At 32.8% G+C, this 16,593-nt stretch overlaps 1 protein-coding gene across 1 annotated transcript in view; it reads left to right on the top strand.

The window, feature by feature from the left end:
• CRY1 (cryptochrome circadian regulator 1) overlaps nucleotides 1–16,593 on the top strand; it is a 44,032-nt gene that overhangs the window by 11,783 nt on the left and 15,656 nt on the right. Inside the window, exon 2 of the mRNA XM_016148063.2 lies at nucleotides 7,150–7,258. Coding sequence (XP_016003549.1) covers nucleotides 7,150–7,258 — 109 coding nt within the window. The remainder of the gene's footprint in view (nucleotides 1–7,149; nucleotides 7,259–16,593) is intronic.

The following is a 16,593-nucleotide window of genomic DNA, read 5'->3' as shown; positions in this document are numbered from 1 at the left end:
GTGATGTTTACTCTGATCATGTGGTTACGGTAGTGTTTGCCAGGTTTCTCCATTGTAAAGTTACTATTTTTTCCCTTTCCATTGAGGAATTGGAGATTTATTTTTTTTCAACCCATTCTGAGTAGTAACAGGCAAATTTCCTTGGTGTCTTTCTCAGTGACTTAAGATTTGTGTCTTACACTTGAATTGTGAGTAGAGCTTTCTGAAGCTCAAGCTTTATATTGGGGGTCTGTTTTTAGCTTCCTCACTTCGATGGGCCTTGGGCATTATCTTCTTCAACTTGGATTAAATTCAAGGTTTCCAGGGCTCTATAGAAATCCTCAAAGCTAAAGCTGACTTTAGCATTCCAGTTAATCTCTGTGAATCTTTACTTTGGGGTAGTCCAGTGAATTATGTAGAAAAGTGGTGTTTTATTTATTTATTTTTTGGGGGGCGGTTGTTGTTTATGTGTTCTTAGTTATTTTTATAGGTACCTTATCTTAATCCATTGTACTGTCAGCAGTAGAAGTTGGTAGGTTTCTTTAGACATTGATTTTAAATATATTTTGAAACACTTGAGTTGTGAGAAATTTATATCTTAGTATTAGTATGATACTTGTCACCGTCTCAGTCCTCTCCCCAAGCTACACACACACACACACACACACACACACACACACACGCACACACAGAGTTCTTATGAATTCCATGATTTAAGGGCACTGTTTTCTTTGCTGTGATTGCCCTTTTCTACTTTATTTTCTTGATCTACACATCTTGATTCCAAACTCTGCTCATATGTGTTCTTCCTCATGCCCTTCCCTGTTCCCTTTATTCTGCCCCCACACATGGAGTTAGGTTTCTTTTTGCTGCCTTAATAGACTCTTCATTAAGAAATTCACCGTATGGTACATATATATCAGCGTTGGTTTAGATATTGTGGTAGATGTTGTTACTGTTCACCACCATTCAGTCACTTCCTATGGGAAGTTTATGTCTTCTTTCTCAAAGTCTAGTTTGGCCATGTGACCTGCTTTAACCAATTAAATGTGAACAGAAATGCCTTGGCTGTTCTGTAACAGATACATAACATGAGTGAGAAACTTTAGTTATTTTAAGATACTGACCTTTGGGGGTTTGTTAGCTCAGTGTAAACTAACAAATTCTGTCCTGATTGATACACATGCTTGGCAAAAAATGTATTTGGCCATCTTTATGTCCTTAAAGCTGTTAGATTAATTTTCCTAAAACATTTTAGATAATTATATATCCAGTAGGAAAGTAACATTGTATAGTATAAAGAGCATGGGTTTGCAGTCAGATACATCCAAATTAACATTTTTACTTGGCTGAGGTACTTTGAAAAATGCCTTTGATGAGTTTCAGATTCATCATTTTTAAAGTGAGATACCTTGTAAAGTTGTTGGGAATATAATATACATCAAATACCTAATACAATAGACATTCAGAGAAAATTCGTTTCCTTACATTCCATTGACTGTTGAATCAAGTCCCTAAAATCTCGTTCATCTGCCTTCATTAATTTATTTGGTTTGTTATTATGTAAATATTTTTTAAACTTCTACTCTATGTCAGATATTATCTGGGGGCACTGGCAAGTGGTGAACAGGGCCTAGTCCCTATTTTCAAGAAAGTTACAGTGAAGCGGCCAATAATTCTCCCTCTCTATCTTCAGCTATTAAAATCATGTTAATACTGCAAGGCTTCTCTCTGCCATCACCACAGCCTTTAAATTTTTGCCTAAATTTCTCCCCATCTCAAAAAAAGAAGAAAATCCAGAAGTGATTTCTCCCTCTTGATTTTTTAAAAGCATATTAATGGTGTCCATATATATCTCTTGTAATATATGTTGCATTCTGCCATAACAGTTTCTTTTATATTAATGTACATCATGTATATTTTCAAGTTTTTCTAGATTTTAAGCTCCTTGAATATTGGAATCTCATATTATTTATCTTGTATCCCTCAAATAAATGAAATTATGTGAGTGATGAACAATATCATTCCTTAGAAGATGTTTTAGAATTTGTGGGGGCATTTTTGTTCATCACAATGGTTGGAGGGTGTTAGTGGTATTAGTGAGGAGAGGCCAAGAATGGAAGACTGCTTGCAAGGGTCAGGATGGTTTCTCAAAATAAAAATTGTCCTGAGTCCCACATATCTTTCAAATATTCTACCAGATGTTTCATGTAAGTGAAAAAACTTATTTGTATTTTTTCTGCTCTAGGGCTTAAATCCATTTTTATATGTCAACACTAGGGGTTTTTTTATGCACAATTTTAATATATACTGAGTTCTCCTGAAATATATTTATCACTTATGTAAATCAAGGAAAGATTGTACTTTGTTTTGTCCAGATTTTTCCTAAGTCTTGCTCAACATTACAGAAAATTATGTCACCAAAGGCAGTACTACTCATGGTGTTTGAGTCACCAGTAATACAACTGTATAAGTCTGTTTTTGTAGCTATTGAATGTAAAAATGATTCTATATGTAGGTGTAGGCATCCAACTAAATCATTGTCTTCTTTTGCCATGCCTAGATACTTGCATATAGAAATACATATTACTTCTTGTAAAATGTAAATTTCATTTCTCTCATATCTTATATTAGAGCATTATATAATGCTTTAAAATTGTGTATATAGATAAGCTGTATTTGAATTTCAGTATTTAAAAGAGCACACTGTAAAATATTTGATATAAAAAGGGATATTGTGTCATGATATAGGTTCACTGATTTATTACCAGTAGAGCCTGGCAAAATACAAAACTTACTTTTAAAATATTTATTTAATCTTTATTGAACATTAAACTTTTCTCTATGACTAAACTATTGTCATAAATATTCTGACAGTTTGAATGATGATTAATTTAAATAAAAGCACTAACATTTTGTTATAAACTAGAAAAAGAGCATATGTAAACTTTATGTGATTTATAGAGAGACAAATCGCTATTTATAATTTTTAAATTTCTAATAAAACATCATAGACTTTGGTTAATGACTGAGACTCTTCATTTTGTTTTATTATAGTTAATATATCCAGAACTTTAGTTTTTAAAAATTTAACTCTGTCATCATTTCATATAGAGGATAGGAAAGGATATTTTTTATGTAGTTTTGATGATATAATTTATATCATTTAAGTCAGTTCTCTAGAATCAGCAAGGAATTATTTTGGTTTAAATATTCTAAGTGTAGTTTTCATTGTTGAACATATGATAAGATATATTTTATAAACTAAAGTGCTGAACCAGATGGCTTTATTCTGGTATGATACATGCTAATTCACAATGCCTTGTTTTCAGCAGCAGTGGGATTATGTTGCCTCCTACCATTGCCTTTTTTAGATGATTTTATAGACAGAACTAGAAATTCTAGTTATATAAAGCTGTTCTAGCACAGGCTGGAAATTAGGTCATTGTGACGGGAGTATACCAAACCGCCCACTGGTTGCCATAGCAGTGACCTACTTTAAGAAACATTTCTGTTGATTCATGTTGAAATCATCCTTTGGAAATGATATAAGGAAACTTACTGAATATATTTTTTCTAACAGCAGTAGGTAGTGATCTTTAGAGGTAAAAAAAAATTTTTTTTTAAATGTTTATAGTGAAGAAATATATTTTCTCACCTAACACCTCTGCAATTTATTTTGAAGCAATATAATTAGTAATTAAATAACATTAGAATGATGTTTCTGTGTAGGCAACACAATTATGCAAAGGAATAAACAGAGTTTTACTACCTTTAGGCCTATTTGAAAACCAGTGTGTTGTGTGCAGTTAAAAGCATTATCAACTGAGCCTTCAAATTATTATTGTTTCAAGAGAATAGTAAATATGCCAAATTGGTGGTCTGAAAACATATTCCTGTTAAAAGTGTATCTTATGTACTTTCAATGTACAGTATTGTATTAAATCATTTCATTCAGTATTGGCTGCCCGTTCTGAAGCAAATACATTCGTAATATGTAAAGGTTGAAATTGGTGTGTTCTCTGGAACACATTGAATCTGAACTCTGACAGAACTCACTTACTACCCAGTAAGTGAGGGATAAAAGATGAAAGGTTAGACTTTATATAGCACACTTTATAGAGCACCTTTTGGTTCAGCACTAAAAAAAAAAATCTTATCTGTCTATAAGTTAATACTTTGAACCTGAGATATTGGAGGTTTTATTTTATGGTATTATCAAGGAAGAATTATATGCTTAGGGATTAGTTGATTCAGAGTTTTAATTATACTGAATCTTGCCATATATGTTCAAATTCACATTTCCTTTGTCACTGGGAAAGATTTTCATTGAACCTTTGTCTAAAATCATATTCAGGGGAAGTTATGAGAGCAGGATGGTTCTGTATATCTGAGTGGGCATCCAACTAATTCATGGTCTTTTGTTGTCATGTCCAGATATTTGCATATAGAAGAAATACATGTTACTTTTTTCAAAAATATAAATTATTCCCAAGGAGGACAATTATAACTGAATGTCTATTAAGTACTAGTGATTCCGCTAGATGATTTTATCTTGTTTGTAATCCTTTAAGCATTTTATCCTATTTCTAATCTTGTCAACAAATTGTATAAGGCACATGATGAAATTTGTTTGCCAAATGTGGAAATCAAAATGCAAGTTAAGAAACTGTATAGTTAGAAATGAGACACAAATACTTTATTTGAAATCCATTAGAAGGAGAAATATATATATATATATATATATATATATATATATCATTATGTCCTTTAACAATTCAAAGGATGAAGCTGTTACTTTCAGCTGGAAGGCCACAAATTAGTAGAGTATGACCTCGAAGAGATATGAATGGGGAAAATAATATTCCAGACTCAGGGAAGAGCATGGAGCAAATTTCAGGATATTGAATGTCTGGGGAAGAATGAAGTAGTTTGGTTTGGTGGGAGGGAAAGCGGAGTGGTAGGAAATGAACCAGGAACCCTAAGTTAGTGGCGAAGGAAAAGAATTTGTTCTTTATTTACTAAGGAATCAGTCTTTGAGGACCTTTGTACAGGAAAGCATGCCTCAGGCAGATTTGGTGTTGTGTATATAATGGACTAGAGTGGAGAGAGATTGTTGGCAGGCAGATCTATTTTAAGGCACCACAGTAAGTAATACCAACAAGAGATATTAAGGATTAGAATTGTTGTAACAAGAATAGAAGTGGTAGGAAGGAACAAAAAATAATAGATAACGCATATAATCATGTTTACTATGAGTGATGCACTGTTATTAGAGCTTCACATCTGTTAATTTATTCTTACAACAATGCTATGTATGATAGAAATCCTGTTACTATCCCAGTTTTACAGATGAGGAAATTAGAACTTTTTAGGATTGATTAAAAGATAGTAATTTGTTACTAAACCTGTTAAATTATGGGACATCTGTGCAATGGAATATGATGAAACCATGAAAATTGATCCCAGAGAAGTATTTCTCTTACTTTGAAAAGGTGTTCACTATGTATTAAATCAAATTTACAGTAGATACAGTATTTTTCAGTTTTGTTCTACTTTAAAGGAGTGTTTGCTAATTATCAATTTTATACTTTTTTATGAAGTAAAAATAAAGTGCATGTTTCTCTCCTCTTTACCCTCACTCCAAACTCCCACTCCCCCAGGGTAGCTATTTTTAATAGCTTGGTGTAAGTATCCTTCCAGTTATTTTCTTATGTGCATACAACATAAGTAGGTACATGCGATGTAAATTGTATTTTATCAAAACGATATATGCATATAGTTTTAAAAGTCACTGTGCAAAAAGCCTTATAACAAAGGACAGCATCACCATGTGTTCTAAATCCTGCTTTTTTCTTTGCAAATCTTTTCTATTTAAAATATTTGAGTACAAAGTCAGTATTACATTCTTTTAAAAAGAACCTATATTTAAGTGTACTGTACCTTTGTTATTTCTATGTGAAGTTACAGTTATGTAAATGATAACATCATACTATAGAAAAAAACACCATACTTAGGTACATTTCTAGTCCTTTGTTTTATGAAGTGCCAAAACAAAATTAATTCTTCCACCGCAAAACTTTTTCCATTGTAATGCATTGCTTCAGTCTATATCGTTTTGAACAATGTTTGTTTGTTTCATAGAGAGTTTATTGAAAAGCATAAAGAATGATTATTCAGCCTGTGAACAAGAAAGGGAAAAATAATAGGCCAATTATTAATTAATCCAGGCTTACTTATTTTATGAACTAATCAGGTCCTTTTTTTTTTCTTCTTTTCTCATCTTACTATCATTGACCTGCTTGTACTATGTAGAAATATTTCCACCAAAAAGTTGAATAAGGAAAATTCTTGCTATATACTACCAGTGCTGGTAGAGAAGATACTGAAACTAATGGTACAAAAGAGATTTGAGAATTCTCTCTGCCTTGGATTGTCCTTCCAGGTCATTTTAGTGTTGTACTGTTTAATTTAAGAAAACTTTAAATTGCTAGTTTATTCAGTGTCTTCATTTTTGATCTGGCTACTATTGTGTCTAAAAACTCTTGCTAAGCAAAGCCATAAAACTAGATGTTTTCCAATAAACATTTATCACCAAACATTATATAAGTTATTCATAGTTATAGATAATTTTAGAAAACTCAGGTGCTTTTATATTTTAAACTTGAGAATGGGCATTATGTTATCTCTCTCTTAGATAACTACACTATCCCCCAATAGCATGCTCAAATTCTTCAATTATTCACTTGAGAGTGATTAAATATGACTTTTCCATTTTTTTTTACAGTAGAAAATGTTCTAGATTTTTCAAGTTGGCTTTTCTTTATGAATTCAAGTTTAAACGAGATCAATTCATTTAATTATTTTATTTCTTTATATAATTTTTATGTTTACAAATTAAACTTGCTAACACTCACTATTATTTAATGAAAGTTTTGATTTAATTTAGGAACTTAATTTAAATACTAAGAAACATGTATCATTTTAAAAAAATTGTAAGTATGGTTTCTGGAAACAGTAATTTATATATCAATTAGAGATAATAAGATGATAAGAGGTATTAAGATGGTGGAGTTGGCATTTCAACTTTTAGAATAACATGATTTTGTAATATTTTATATCTTCTAAATATATTTTTAAAGAATTTTAATAACATAATCCTCTCTCTAGATTTTTGCTTCAATGTCTTGAAGACCTTGATGCTAATCTGCGAAAACTGAACTCTCGTCTGTTTGTGATTCGTGGACAACCAGCAGATGTATTTCCCAGGCTTTTCAAGGTAATCATGCATTAAATATCCATTAAATAATTGTATTTTGTCAGAGAAGACTCATATTTGATAAATAAAGCGTTTTGGGTGAAAAAGTATGGGAAATGTAAGTATTTTTAAATAAAGATTTTGTGGGTTTTCCCCCCTTTAATAAGCAAGTTATACATGGTAAAATCAGACAGTGAAAGAAGTGGTTTATAATGAAAAATTAAATCTTTCTTCTACCTTAAACTGCTAGTTCCCTTCCCAGAAGTAATAACTACTACCAGTTTCTTGTGTTTTCATTAAACATGTTCTTTGCACAAAAAAAGAATGCATATGTGTATGTGTTTACATATGTGTGGGTATATATAACATGTATTTGTATATATGTTATTGTCCCCCTTTTTAAAAGCCAAGATGAAAACACACTTTATTACACCAATCTATGTCACGCTTTATTTACATAACCATGTAATTTGGAAATTGTTCCACATTACTTCCTCAGTCTTTTAAATGCCTTCATAGGATTCCATTGTATAGATATGCTATCATTTCTTTAAATACCTTTTACTGAATATATAATTATTTTCTACAGGCTTTTTGTTAATGCAGATAATGCTGTCAGTGAACATTCTTGTCCACATATACATATCTTTGCTTATAGGTGCCATTACATTAATGGGGTAATTTCGAGAAGAGGACTTTCCCGGTCAAAGGCCTGTAATGATTGACATGCTACCAGTAATACAAAATTATGGGTGTTTGTTTTTTTAATTCAGTAGAATATCAAAAATCACCTAGTCTTATTTCCCCCTTTTTTTCCAAATGAAAAAATTAGTCCTAGAGAGATTCAGTGAGTTACCAAGGTCATACAACTAGCTTGTGGAAGTACTAGAATCTGAGTTGCCCGGCTGTTTTTTTTTTTCTTTTTCCATCATCCTTTCGGATTTACTGCCATTAGAATGTAATGTATGTCTGCTTTTTTCTTGCAGTTGTTTGATTATCAAATTTTTATAATAGCAATTTTTGTATTTCTAATGCAGAAGGGAATATTCCCTTTCCCTAAATGAGAATGTTCCTAATGCTGGGAATCAAATCAACACTGCCTGGCTTTTTTCCTTTGGTGTGAAAGAAGCCTTTAATGTTTAGGATTTGGCTAATGCAACAGTTTTGGCTACTGAAATGTATTATGTTAAAGTTTATTCATTACTGTAGCTGCTTAGAGTCAGAATTTATCTTGGGTATGTGGAAGAGTTCTGAGTATCAAGCATGTCAGAAACAATAGTAATAGTTTATCAGTAACTCATCTGTAAAAAAGTGTGGGTAATTGTTTCAACCCTATCTCTAAATTCATAAGTAAAATGAATTCTAAGAAATCTTTAGTTACTTTTTAAAAAAACTTGTTTTTCAAAAACTATTTTAAGTCAACAAATCTTTTGTGGTGTTTTGTGCTTTGTTCTGCCTAAAATAGAATATTATTAGATTAAACTGTCTTCCGCAATTAGATGATGTCCTGTCTTGTCAGTTTGTCAGGGAGGCAGTAGTTTCCACATTGGCTGTAAAATACAGACACATAAACACAAGCATATACATAGATGTTTATTATCATGATTTTTCCTTAGGGTACATATAATAATCTGTATAAAATGTAATTTTATGAAAACTTCTTTTCGTATTTACTTACTATATCTAGGACCATAGAAAGAGTTAATAATTTCTTTTGATTAAAAAAAAAAATTGTTTAGAGGCACTACATGCATGTGTTTAATGAAAAAAAGCCAAAAAGGATATACAATAAAAAGTAGTCTCTTTCCCACCCTTAACCTTTACACCCCCATTTTCACTGAGGGAAAAGATTCTTTTGTCAGTAACTGACTCATTTATATTATTGTCTCTGGTTTTATTATTCTAGTACATAAAATAATGAGAATTTTTAAGAGGCATGTAATCCTGTTTCTCACATTGGAGGTAAAACTAGTTTAGGCCTGATAACAGTACCTTCAGTTTATTGGGATGGTGACAGTAGTTCCAGTATTGATGTCTCCTAGCATGCATCTTCTCCTCCTCCTACAGCATTCACTCATTCTATTCCATTTATATTGAGTAGATTCAGGAATGAAGTTAGAGAGCATTTCTATATACACACATTTGTCTGATAAACTTGTTTCTTCTGATATGTCTTGAACTTAGAATTTTTTTCCAGTTAAATTCTGACAATATAGGCTGACAAGCTGGATTTTTTAAAACTTTTTCTTTTTTCATGTTCTACTGAAGAATGATAAAGAAACTTAGCAGACACTGGCCTAGGCAAAACTTGGATGACACTATTAATGATAGGTATCTTACATAAATGATGATGATGATGATGATGATGCAATTAAATCTTGCATTTCTATATTTAGTACCAGGCTGATCAGCTATCAAGACCATGCACATTCTAGACCCTGCAGAAACTTTTTATGAAGAGTTTAAAGTATTGGTTTAAAACATTTTCATGAGAGCCAAGAAGCAGAGACATGTGGCTGAAGTCTTTATTGATAGACACACCAAAGCATAATAAAATATTTTGTTCAAAATCATGAAATAAATCAAAGAAAACATATAAAGGCGCTAACATTTCAATATATAAAATTTATATTATCCTTTGAATTATGTTTGATTCTTGTTTTATTATTTTATGGTACATGCTCATTTTAATAAGAAAATTCATTTAACAGATATTGATTGAGAGCCTACTATGTACAAGTCATTGTTCAGGGTGCCAGGGACATAGTAGTGAACCAACAGAAAAAGTTTCTACCTTCATGGAGCTTACACTATAGTTGGGAAGGAGACAGATAATAAACAGATAAGTAAATACGTAATGTCAGTTGATGATAGGTGCTAAAATAAAGTGTGGACATTACGTGACAAGATAAGGGAAGGGTAGTTACGTTATATGGTATCATGGAAGACCTCACTGATAAGGTGATATTTGAGCAAACATATGAAGGAACTGAGCCACCTGGACATCTGGGATGTGATATATTGAAACCACAATGTTTTGCAGCTTGTTCCAGCAAAAGGTAGAGTTTGTTTTCCTATGCCCTTAAATCTGGGTTGGCCTTATAACCTGTTTTGACCACTTGCTAAAGGAGACATTGAGTTTCAAATCCTAGGCTTCAAATGACCTTGCAGTTTCTACCTTTGCCCTCTTAGTATGCTTCTTATACTACGCAGGGAAGCTTGGTTTAAAATATCAAGTGATATGAGACCATGAGTAGAGAGAGTATTCCAACCAACAGCCAGCACCAAAGTCTGAGATGTGTAAGAGAGATTGTCTTAGGTCCTCCAGCCCTAGGCAAGCTGCCAGCTGATTGCAAACACATGAGTGAGCCCAGGTAATACCAACAGAAGAACCATCTAGTTAACTGACAGCTTTGTGAGAATTAATAATTTGTTTTAAGCTGCTGAGATAACTTCAACATAGGGAGTGATTGTTGAAGGCCGAAGGAACAGTGGTCATGAAGGCCATGGTGTGGAAGTGTGCCATGACTTGTTTATGAACAGCAAGAAGGCCAGTATGGCCAGAGCACAGTGAGTGAAAAGAAGAAATAGGGTCAGAGAGGTTGCAGGGAGCCTGATCATAGGCCTGTATAGACCATGTTCAGGACTTTAGCTTTTACTCTGAGTGAACATGCCATGGGAGATGTTTCAGTAGAGGAGTGGCATGATCTCACTGAAGTTTTAAGAGAATCACTCTGGCTTTTTGTAGAGAATAGACATGGGAGTGTGGAAGGTGTTATAAAGGCAGAAGCAGGAAGATCAATTAGGAGGACATGGAAGTTATTCAAGAACAGGATGATGGTAACTAGGACTAGAGTAGCAGTAGAGGTGTTGAGAAGTGGTAGGATTTTGGATATATTTTCTAAATATATGTAATTTATGAGAGTCAAGAATGACTTTTAGGTTTCCATCCTGGGAAATGATACAGTAAATTACCATTTAGTGAGATGAGGAAAACTATGGGAAGAACAAGTTTAAGGAAAAATCAGGAGTTCATTTTTTTAATATTTTAGTTTTGAGATATTTTTTAGACACGTAAGTGTACTTGTTGAAGTGCACTCAAGTGCTCAGAGGAGAAGTCTAGACTAAATTTAGGAATATTCAGCATATAAATAATATTTAAAACCCTGAGACTAGATTTATGGAATAAAAGAAGTGGTAGTGGATAGATGGATGGGAATTTTTAGAGCTTCACCTTCTTTATATAGTTGTGTTATTTTGTAAGAGAACATTTTTAATGTAATTATATACACGCTTTCTCCCAGGAAGTTTGTGATTTATAACTTTTAGTTTTTCTGTCAAATTTTACATTTCTTAATTATTTTCACAGTTTTAGTCATTTAGGCCTTTTAAGAACTTTAACTCCATTTAGTTGTTCACATTATGCCTTCTGAATGGTTAACAGGTAATTGTGATAGACAAAAATGGATACAAATTTAGTGCTTAAAATTAAAATGAATATTTACTTATTCACATGAAAATATTTTAATAATACATGCAATCTTTTTATAATCAATTATTGAAATTTAGAGGTAACCACATGTTGTTTCAAATAAAGACTTGTGCTAAAGAGTAGGTAGGGACTTTTGCCTCTGGTTAAGTTGTAGAAAGTTGCAACAAACCATTATTGCCATCTCAACAATGAGAAGATATGATTATGCCAGTAAATCATACTTTTTTTTGTATCCTATCAGATCATTGAGGATACATAGAAAACTAAATATACTAAATTCCATAAAAGGAGGAGTCTTTCATAGAAAAAAAAAACAAAAAACACCCATGGTTATGTCCCTGAAAGTACAGCAGGAAGAGAAGGGGAATCCATGATAGCTGAGAGTGAAGAGAAATCATTCAAAATTTTACAGAGCTTTTTGTGGTCATATGTGGCCTGACATAGCAGATTAGAATCTCAAGAAGCCTTAGTCACAGAGCAAGTTTACTACACCCACTCTCTGGTTCTTTCCTACAGTGCCTTCATAGAGTACCAGTGGCAGTGTGCCAAAGACAGAGGCAGGGCAGAAGGGCCGAGAGAGATCTCTTGGTGAAGTGTACTGGACGTTCACTTAGTGCAAAGTTCCAGTCCACTGAAGCTGGGGATAGGACAATAGGGTAGAAAGTTGTCTCCTGAGGTACAGAAAGTTAAGGGACAGGGCTGGAAAACAAAGATAACTCCCTAGCAACCATAAACAAAGCAGAGAGAGACATCCTATAGTTTGTAAAGCTAGTAATGGGGCCATAAAACAAGGATAGACATTTATAGCCTTGTCAGTACTGAAATCTCAAGCTCTGTTGAAGAAGAATCTAGATCCTGCCCTCAAAATATTTGAAGCCAATGGTAAATGGAATTTAACCAAAACAGCAAGCAACAAAGCCCAGACTCAGCTCAATTACATACTATATTAATTCAATTTCTAGCAGTCAAAGCAAAGAGTACACATTTTTCTAGAGGTAAATATAATTTATTCCATCTTTATTCTTTTATTTTTCTGACATACAGTAAATAATTATGAGACACATGAAGAAGCAAGAAAATGTGACTTGTAATCGAGTAACAAAAACAGACAATAGAAACAGTCTCACAGTTGATGTAGATGTTCAGATTAGAATAAAGGACTTTACAATAATTATGCTATTGGTAATAAAGGCCTAGTAGAAAAGTGAAAACATGAATAGATGGTAATTTCAGTTTAAAAATGGAAACTATTTTAAAAAATGAAAATTCTAGAACTGAAATGTACAATACCAGACATGGACTTATCCAGACTGGACAGAACAGAACAAAAGATCAGTGAACTTGAAGACAATCAATCGAAATTATCCCAACTGAAACACTAAGAGAAGGAAGTTTTTTTTTTTTTTAAAGAAACAGAGTATCTGAGACTTGTGGAACAATAATAAATGGCCTAACTTATGTGTAACTGTACACTTAGGAAAAAAAGGGAGACAGAGATTGGGGCAGGAAAAATATTTGAAGAGATAATAATTTAGAATTTTTTCAAAATTGATGAAAGATATCAACCCACAGTGCCAAGAAGCTCAACAAACCCCAACAGCATACATATAAAGAAAACCACATCTTGCCACCTCTTAGTCAATTAATCGAAAACCAAAGATAGAAAATTTTATAAGCCCCTAGAGGAGAAAAGACATACTTTGCAAACCACAATAAGAATGTTCAGTGGTTTCTTATCAGAAACAATAGAGTCCAGAAGACAATGGAATGATATTTTTAAAGAACTGCAAACAGTCTTATTAACTTGGAAAAATATTCTTTAAAAGAAAGATAAAGCAAAGGCATTTTTAGGCAGATAAAAGCAGAGATGATTCATTTCCAGCAAATCCATGCTATAAGAAACACTAAAGGAAGTTCTTCTAGGTAAAAGGAAATAATTCTAGATGAAAGATAGGATCTGTAGAGAAGAAGGAAGCACTAAATATTTAGGTAAAAATAAAAGAACACCTTTTTCATTATTTATATATATATATATATATATACGCACATACACATATATATCTCCTATTTTCTTTCAAAGATTGTTGACAGGTTAAAACCAACTAATAGCAATGAATTGTAGGAGATAATACCAATATCATGGGGTTCTAACATATATAGAAATAATATCTATAATAAGATCACCCAGAGTGGGAGGACGGTAAATAGAAGTATATGTAAAATATTATTCAATAGTAATATATGATTTGAAGATAGACTGTGATAAGAATGTATATTGCGATCTAAAATAACTCAAGGAGCTATTTCTAAAAAGTTAAGAAAGGAGTGTAAAATGAAATACTAAAAATATTTGACTCATTCAGATGAAGGCAGGTAGGGGACACAGAAGAGATAGGCAAAAGAAAACCCACCAATGCTAAATTTAAACCCAACTATATCAATAATTATATTAAGGGGGATAAATGATGTACTTTAAGCTCTAGATTTAAAAAAACACAGGTTGTCAGGCTGGAATAAAAAATAAGCAAGAACAAACCATATGCTGATTAGAGGAGACACTTAAAAATATGAAGAAACAGATAGTTTGAAATTAAAAAAAGACTGAAAAAGATGTACTTTGCAACCAGTAAGCATAAGAAAGTAGAATTTAAGACAAAATTAGCAGAGATACAGAGTAAGGTGTCACTTCAAGAAGATGTAACCATCATAAATGTATATATACCTACTAACAGCATAAAAATACATGAATTTCAAACTGATAAAACTAAAGAGAGAAATAGATATTCATGATCAAAGTTGGTAGTTTTTACATCTCTCAGTTATTGATAGAATATACAAAAATTAATGAAAGTATAGATGACAGGAATAACAATTTGATGTAACTGCTATTTGTAGAACACTATACCCAAGAATTACAGAATATGCATTCTTTTCTAACTATATGAAACATTCACCAAGCTAGACTATACACTCAACCACAAAATAGGTATCAATAAATTTTAAGACTGAAATCTTACAGAATATGTTCTCTGACTTAAGTAAAGTGAATAGCAAAAGAATAACAAATATTTATAACTGAATCAAAATGGAAACAATATATCATACTTTATAGGATTTGGCTACAGCGATGCTTAGAGGAAAATTAATAGCTTTCAATACTCTATTAGAATAGAAGGACTCAAAGAACTAAGTTTCCGCCTTAAAAAATAGAAAAAAAAATTTAAACCAATAGTGAATAGAAGAAAGAGTAAAGAGGAATGGAAATAAGTGAAACAGAAAACAGACAAATATAGAGAAAATAAATGTGCAATAATCAATTTATTGTCTTTCTGTTCCCAAACCACCCTTATTTGCCCAGCTTTGTGATACTGAAGCTGGATGCTATGAACATTTCTCCTTTGTCAGCTGGCTTGATATTAGGCTTTGTCAAACATGCTCCTAGTGGGTCTCTGCAAGATCATAGCAGGAGTGAAGGATATCATTCTGCTTTTTTTTTACCTACCACACTAGCCAGCAGATGAGCATCTGGGAGGCCCAGTAACACTTACCTCAGTAGCCCTCTGGCAAGTTTCCCAGCCTATGTGCACCCTCTGGCAAGTTTCCTTGCAGCCTGATAGGCTGTTTCCACAGATCAGCTCTAGCTCACCCACACCCTCTGGTAAAGTTCTCTGCCAGGAGCTGGACGGCTTCCACAGATCAGCCCTAGTTAGCCTGCACACCCTGAAGGAAGCTTCTTAGCTACCCAGTGGGCTGTTCAAATGAACCGGTTCTGGCCCTTTCCCTCTGGGAAGGTTGTGGGTTCCTGTGGCACCACATCCCACACAATGAGGTGTGAGTCTCAGCAAAGGGAAGGAAAGGAGCTCTTCTAGGTTCTTAATTCATTATTTACTTACTTTCCTTCCATTTAGAAGTGCTTTCTGCAATGGTTGCTTTTGGACACCTTAGAGCAATACTATTCAACAGAAGCCATATGTGTAATTTAAAATTTTCTAATAGCTACATTAAAAAAAGTTGAACAGGTGAAGTTAATTTTAAATAATATATTTTATTTAACCCAGTGTATCTAAAATATTATTTCAATATAAAATCATAAAATTGTGAAGCTATTTTTAACCTTTTTTCATGTGAAGTCTTTGAAATCCAGTGTAAATTATATATCTACAGGACAGCTCCATTTCAGCTAGCCGCATTTCAAGTGCTCAGAAGTGACTTCTGTGGCTGGTGACTATCTACCATATTGGACAGTGTAGCCTTAACTGCTCTTTTACTCCTTGTCATTGTTAACTACCTTTTACTTGCTTACAATTCTATATATTAAATTTCCCTATTCAAATTGATGGTGTGGTTTCTGTCTCCTGACTGAACCCTGCTTGAGTCAGTTAAGAGAACCAAAAGCTAGCTCTCGAAAAGATTAGTAAAATTGAGAAACTCCTAGCAGTACTGCTCAGAGCAAACAAGGGAGAAAACACAAATTATCTTTATCTGGAAAGGAAAGGAGGACATCACTAAGGATTCTCTAAACTTTAAAAGTGTAATAAAGGGTATTGTAAACAACATAATGCCAATAAATTCTACAACTAAGATGAAATGAAAAAATTTCTTCTGAAGTACAACTTACTGAAGTTCTCAGAAGAAAAAAACTGAGTAGCCCCATTGTTCTTAAAGAAATTGAATTCGTAATCAAAAACCTCCCCATAAATAAAACGCCAGGCCAAAGATGGCTATACTTACGAATTCTATCACATATTTAAGAAACAAATACAGTAATACCAGTCTTATAATACTCTTTTAGAAGGCAGAGGAGCATGTTGAGAATACTTCCCAGCTTGTTTCATGGGGCCAGCATAATATACAAAAACCCGAT

The sequence above is a fragment of the Rousettus aegyptiacus genome, unplaced genomic scaffold, assembly GCF_014176215.1.
Source record: "Rousettus aegyptiacus isolate mRouAeg1 unplaced genomic scaffold, mRouAeg1.p scaffold_m13_p_2, whole genome shotgun sequence".
NCBI lineage: Eukaryota > Metazoa > Chordata > Mammalia > Chiroptera > Pteropodidae > Rousettus > Rousettus aegyptiacus.
Note: the sequence above shows the minus strand (reverse complement) of the source record. Positions and strands in the feature narration are given on the sequence as shown.